This window comes from Mytilus galloprovincialis, chromosome 14, assembly GCF_965363235.1.
Source record: "Mytilus galloprovincialis chromosome 14, xbMytGall1.hap1.1, whole genome shotgun sequence".
Classification (NCBI taxonomy): Eukaryota; Metazoa; Mollusca; class Bivalvia; order Mytilida; family Mytilidae; genus Mytilus; species Mytilus galloprovincialis.
In genome coordinates this window covers 20,511,110-20,517,940 of record NC_134851.1, presented here as the reverse complement: position 1 = coordinate 20,517,940, position 6,831 = coordinate 20,511,110, and the positions used below count along the sequence as shown (strand labels likewise).

The 6,831-nt window shown below is 31.9% G+C and overlaps 1 protein-coding gene across 1 annotated transcript; it reads left to right on the top strand.

Annotated features, from left to right (window-relative positions):
- Window positions 1-925: 925 nt before the first annotated feature.
- Window positions 926-6,482, top strand: LOC143059738 (toll-like receptor 4). The gene is made up of 2 exons (XM_076233288.1): window positions 926-1,170; window positions 2,957-6,482. Exon 2 carries the CDS (start codon window positions 2,964-2,966, stop codon window positions 5,541-5,543), a length of 2,580 nt encoding a protein of 859 aa, XP_076089403.1. The 5' UTR covers window positions 926-1,170; window positions 2,957-2,963; the 3' UTR covers window positions 5,544-6,482.
- The last annotated feature ends 349 nt before the right edge of the window (window positions 6,483-6,831 follow it).

Below are 6,831 nucleotides of genomic sequence, written 5' to 3'. Positions count from 1 at the left end.
TGACTCGTCCAGTGTCCAGTTTGAAGGTCATTTTATAGTTACCGTACACATGCATGCACGTTCTTATTATCAATAGTCATGTATGAAAAGCATAAACAAGTTTGAAGGTAAACTAATTACAAGTTAATCCAATCAAATTGCGTACGAATTAATAACAATGACCAGTCCACATCATAAAAAATAATAGGGGTAAACTGGGTAGGGAGAAAATGTCAGATATTTTAAGTTCATTATTTTGCAATAACGAATAAAAATTTGTAAACCAAAAGATTTGCTATAATTCCATAAACATGTCGTTCTGTATTGGTATAGTTTTTGGATCTTTTATTTGCGTATTTAAGGCTGTAGAAAGTTTGGGCTTCAAAAGTCAACATAATTATTGACTTTATACAGAAAATTCGCCTTCTTAAAACATTGAATGTTTCAAAAATAATACGCGACAACAAAGTAAAATCATTTTTTAAAACACTGCAAAAATAATCATACAGATTGATGCTGTGGTATTGTCATAAATTGCGTTGGAGTGAACAGTGGTACAGCAAACGTCGAATTCCCTCACACAATGTTATCACACACTATAAGTGTTTGTCACATTACCGGCAATGTTATTTTTGCAATTACTTCCTCAAATGGTATAACTATTTGTGGAAATACAGATGCTTATATTATGAACGCATCATCTTTTTGTGATTTTAGCGCACTTAAATTTATATGGTCCATCACTTTTCTTTGTGTTTTTGTTACCATACCTTACGATTTTGCAGAAATTGTTTAACAGCTTTATCAAGGTAAACAATAACAATACACTCGGAACGAATGTGTTCTTACATTGAACTTTATTCAAAATACTATCCAGGAGAAAAAATATCTAGTAAATAATATACTATGAACAGCCAATCACAAACAGCCAGCTATTTTTATCTCTATATCATGTTCACTTCAGAAATGACAGTAGCCGTGTAAATTTATTCATTGTATTGTACCCTTAATTGTCGTCAGTTTAACTAACTTTACAAGACGATTTTATATTAAAACCTTTGGGTTGACAATTCAAACATTTATATTTATCCTTCCCAGTGGTGCATTGATAAATTAGTTTCGAAATGAAAGGAAAACCAATCTAAAGTGTACCCAAAGTTTTGTTATTATTGGTGGAGCAGCTGATGACAGGTAAGGGAAACTATTTATAATTGTTTTCAGATTTATTCTATGGTAAAGTAAATGGGGGGGGGGGGACTAATCAGAGACCATTATTTAATAGCTGCAAAAACACAGTTAGATGCATTCAATCTTGAGCTCAATGTCAAATGAAAGATATAATTGGAAATGAAAGATATAAAATATAACGTACATCAAGTTGATCATCCTGTAACTTTACAAAACTATTGTGCAGCCTAAAGAATGATTTAAAGGTTAAACTATTGGACGTTGTACATTTAAGGCGCTTTCTTACTAGTTGCAAAGTCGTCATGCATAATCGGGAAATATATTTATGCTATTTCATTTTAATGATGGGTGTTATACATTGTTAAATGTATTCAAACCGCGGAAAAATGTCTGCTCTATGGTCAGGTTATTGTCGCTTTGACACATTCACCACTTCCTTTCTCAATTTTATTTACGTTATAAAAGTAGTAATATTTTTTTTTCAACGAACACATTAAAGTATTGATTCAAAACCTATTTGACGTACAGGGATTGTGTTCTGGGATTCCTGAGTATTATACACTATATGGTCGTGTTTCTATTTAAATTCATCACCGATAGCAGGATAAAAATTCATACACTAGATGGGCGTTTTGTCAAATATAGATTACTAAAGAAACTTAATTCGTGGACAATAAAATTCTTAGAATTATGGAAAAGTTATTGAACTGGTTAAACCTTCGGGGAGAAAACCTCGACCAAAAGTGGCATCGACCCGGTTGATGTAAATAAATGTATTTTGGTAATAGGATTAAAATTGCATACGCCAGACGCATAAATCGTCGGCAAATGACTCACCAGTAACTCTCAAATCAAAAATGTCAAAAAATGTCAAAGTTCAGTTTTTTTGTTATTTTACTTTTTTTATAAGCAAATATAGCATTTGCATAGCATATGTATATAAAAAAAAGTAAAATAACAAAAAAACTAAACTCCGAGAAAAATTCAAAACGGAAAGCCCAAATTCATATGGCAAAATCAATTGATAAAACACATCAAACGAACGAACAACAACTGTATGATATTTTTTTCCTCAGAATAATGACACATACACGTTTTTAATATTTGTACATGTATATAGTAGAAGTAAAATTCATTCTTTTTACTGATTATGTAATTCTTTATTAGTTCTATCATTTACCCTACTGTCGTTTTATTATTTACACTACTATCTTATAATCCCATCTTTATCTTTTGCACTACCTTAGAGGTTGTACTGAAATAGGAATTCCACCATATCCAGGTTTTAACCTTGTTTCAATGAGAAAATATTGATCTTTAGATAAAAGAAAAGATATCTTTGTGCACATTCCAATATAACCATTTGATGAAATATACTGGATGAAGATATCCCCATTATCAATCCTTAAGTAAGGATAAGTGAGATGTTTCTTTCGTTGAGATGGTTCTAGATAAGATATAAAATTCTGACAAACATGTAAACACCAAGTCTTAAATGTTTTTAAATGTTTTGCTGCATTATTCTCTAATTGGAAAGGGTTAGAATCAATATGAAATCATATTCGTGACGTTTAAGGTTAGCAGATCGTCGCAACACATTTGTATGATAAGATTTTACGAGTTGTCTTTGTCGATTATGAGATAGTAGTAACTTTATCTGAGCGATGGTTGATGTTATATCAGAACAATATATTTTATGAATTGAATTGTATGAAACGAATTGTACAAATTCGATCTTCAATACCACGCAACTCTATTCAATACTATGTTTTTCTCTATCTCATTGCAGTTACACAATGAAAAGCAAGTACATATATGTCATCGTATGTTTCAATATATTAACTGTAATATGCCAGAATATACTGCACCATCCATGCAGCTTTCTACCAAGATGTAGATGCCGGTTAGAACATCACAAAAACGGCGTGGGGGTCGACTGCTCACATGTACAACTGAAAGTGATTCCATCCGTTCCAAGTTATGTTATAAAGTTGATCTTAAAACATAACCTTATTGATGATATACCAAATGGTGTCTTTTCTAACAATACAATCCTTACAGAATTAGACTTGTCTGATAACCGGATTCATACACTAACAGAAATGTCTTTCAACGGTCTTCAGAATTTACTAAAATTAAACTTGCAAAACAATGATCTGTCGAAAGGAAATTATTCGTTCGGTGCTAAAACGTTTTCACATTTGAAAAATTTGAAGTATTTAAACTTAAAAAATAATTTCGTGAAAAACTACCAACCAGACATTTCGAAATTGGTTTCAATTGAAAGTTTACATATTGACTTCATATCAAATGGATTTCATTTCCTCAGCAAACAATATGGTAATCTACATAAACTTGCAATTCTCGATCTTTCAGGGTCAACTGGGAAATGTTTTCTGCCGATTTTGACAAATGATTCCTTTCAGTATATTTCCCATGTTCAACACTTAGACATATCAACCTGCAAGATTCAACAAATTAATCAAGGGGCATTGACGATGTTGAAAAATATAACGTATCTCGACGTGTCGAATAATACATGTCTCAAATTTGAAGGATTGGAAAACATAACAAGCGATTTACAATTTTCAAACATTAAGATATTAAAGGTTAACAATCTTCACAAAATATCGGACTTGACCACAGTATTGAAAACTTCCCATATAAAGGATTTACATAACACGTCGCTTCAATATGCGTTTGCCGATGGAAATCGTTTACAAACTATAGAGAAAACCGCAATTTCTTATCTTCCAAAATCATTAAAGTTTGTGTCACTTAGAGGAAATCCGTTGAAGTTTGGATTGTATATATTCGAAGTAGTTTTGCTTGTCAATTTAGAAACTGCAGACGTTTCAGATCTTTTTCGTCATCAAACAGACCTTCATCCCGAAAAATGTATTTCTGATTCAATATACACATGCAAAGGAGACTCTGTCATAGCACCCAGGTATATGGACCCTAGTGATGTGACCTATCTTAATGCCTTTGACGAGTCAAACGAAAGGGATACTCCAGATTTCCTTAGTCCTGCTACAGTACCGATTCCAATTAATCTAAAACATGTGAACTACAGCTCCGGTAGTCTAAGAATGGATGTACCAAAATTAAAGCTTTCAGGAAATAAACTGGAAACGATTGATTTTAGTAATAATATATTATATGCATTGAATGGCCCAATCTATAATGTAAAAAATGTAAAAGTTCTAAATGTGTCTACTAATTTCTGCAGCAATATTTCAAAATTCTTCTTTAGTTCTGATTTTAAAAACTTGGAGCATTTAAACTTTCATAATAATCTACTTGGTATTGTTCTTCCTGACGATAACGAGGGTAAAATACTTAATAATTTGGAATCACTTATTGAGCTCGTGTTATCTAAAAATAGAATTCCAAATCTACCGGAGAATGTATTTAAATCACAAAGAAATCTGCAAAAACTTGATTTAAGTGAAAATATGTTTATGGATATAACTTTTCGTGTATCACACATGACCCATTTAAAGGAATTAGATTTGAGAGGAAACAGAATAACAATTATTAGTGATCCTTTTACATCACAATTCGATTCTTTAGCCACCAAACACAACTTTTCCGTCGATTTGAATAAAAACTTGTTGGAATGTAATTGTATATCGATTAAGTTTATTGAATGGATGACAACCACAAATGTTCGTCTCAAGAATATAAAAAAGTATAAGTGCATGCTATGGAATCGAACAAATGTTGCACTTCATAGTCCAAAGGAAACTTACAATTTATTAAGGAAACATTGCGCATCATATGAAAATTTAGAATTAGCCTTAGTTTTGGGAGTATTACTTTTTATAATACTTATCATGGGTTCACTCATGTACAGATACCGCTGGAAGCTTCGTTACTTATATTACATTGTAAAAGTAAAGTATAGCAGCTTACATTCGGAAACCGAAGAAGAATATTCTTACATGTACGGAGCATTTGTATCTTATGCTGATGAAGATCGAATATTTGTTCACAATACGCTTTTACAAAAACTGGAAGTTGAAAACGGAATTCAATTATGCTTACACAAGAGAAATTTTCTGCCTGGAAATGACATTGCTACTAATATCACTTCCGCAATTCACAATAGTCGGAGAACTCTAGTGATAATGTCTCATAACTTTTTAAAATCATACTGGTGCATGTTCGAATATAATATGGCACGCATGGAAAGTATATACGAACGAAGAAACGAAAACGTGGTTTTCTTAATGTTTTATGAACAAATGTCTCCTAGGGACCTTCCCCTGAATGTGCTTGAAATGATTCAATCAAAATCTTATATAGAATATCCGAATGATGAATATGGAGATACAGTTTTTTGGGACCAGTTAGTGAATGCCTTAAAATAAAATAAAGTGAACTTTGAAACTATTATTAGTTATCTTGGTGTAATCAGGGGTGAACAGAATTTTACACCGCTAATGAAAATCAAATACACCCTGAGGCACACCACTGATTACACCAATATAACGAATTTATTTATTACGATCAATTCCTTTACAAATGTACCAGTGTAAGTTTTCCAACGTCGAAGTTGCTGCGCATTGTCCGATACCTTTTTTCTTAATTGAAGGAAATTCAGAAATAAATTGTGTTCTTTTGAATTTTTTGATTTTTTTGATTTTTTTTTTCTATGTAATACTATGTTCAAATTTAATCATTTTTTCTATTTTTAGTATTGTTTTTTTTTTTGGGACATTTTCCCACTCCTTTATGGCAAAATTTAATTTTTTGACAAAATCTTATTTATCCAGGGTGAACAAAAAGGGGGGGGGGGTATTTACACTGGGATAATTAACCAATCAGATTGCAGTATTTTTGCTGCATAATAAATAAATTGATTTATCTGACTCTGATAATCTTTAGATAATAGATTGGAGATACCAAGGGACACTCCAAACTCTGCCTTTTAAGAGAAAATGACAACGATATAGGGAATAAATAGACCAAACACGATAATCACAACTCCTAGCAAAACACGAGATGGTTTATGTGTGCTCCTGAGGGTTAAGAAGGTTCTGCCCCATATGTTGAGACCGTCATTTTGATTGATGTATTTTTGAGGAGTTCAATTCGGTTATTAAAAATCGACGAAAAAGTAATATATGACATGTAGATGTGGTCCAAGAAGCAGTAAACATGCACGTTGTAAAATTGCTGTCGTTGTATTTTCATTTTCATTTTCTTTCTGTAATGTAGCCGAATTTACGTCTTCTTGACGTTTATATTCGTATTAAATGTGCAAACATTATGTTATCATTTGCGAATTAAAATCTCTTTATTTGTCATTCACAGGTGTATTACATGTGTGGGGATTCTTCTCAAATGATATGCAACATAACTGAGACGTTAATTTTATTTAGATGTACTCTAAATAGCACATATTATATTAATGTATAAAACAATAAGCTTTCTTTTATATTGGACATAGACAATCAGATTTTGCATAACGTTTGGATGTCAGTATTCTTCATCTTCATGAGTACAATGCAATCGTGCATTTAAGGGAAGTTTGACAATATCTGTTAATACTCTCCTCATGACCAGCTGCCAAGTAAGTTAAAGATTCTGTAAGTTCATTATCTTGGTTGTTGTACCCTTTATCACCCTTCGCTCTGAACTAATTTTAACATTTCC

What these genes read in the sequence shown, in the direction of transcription:
- LOC143059738 (XM_076233288.1), top strand. Translation starts at nt 2,964, where the DNA reads ATGAAAAGCAAGTACATATATGTCATCGTATGTTTCAATATATTAACT.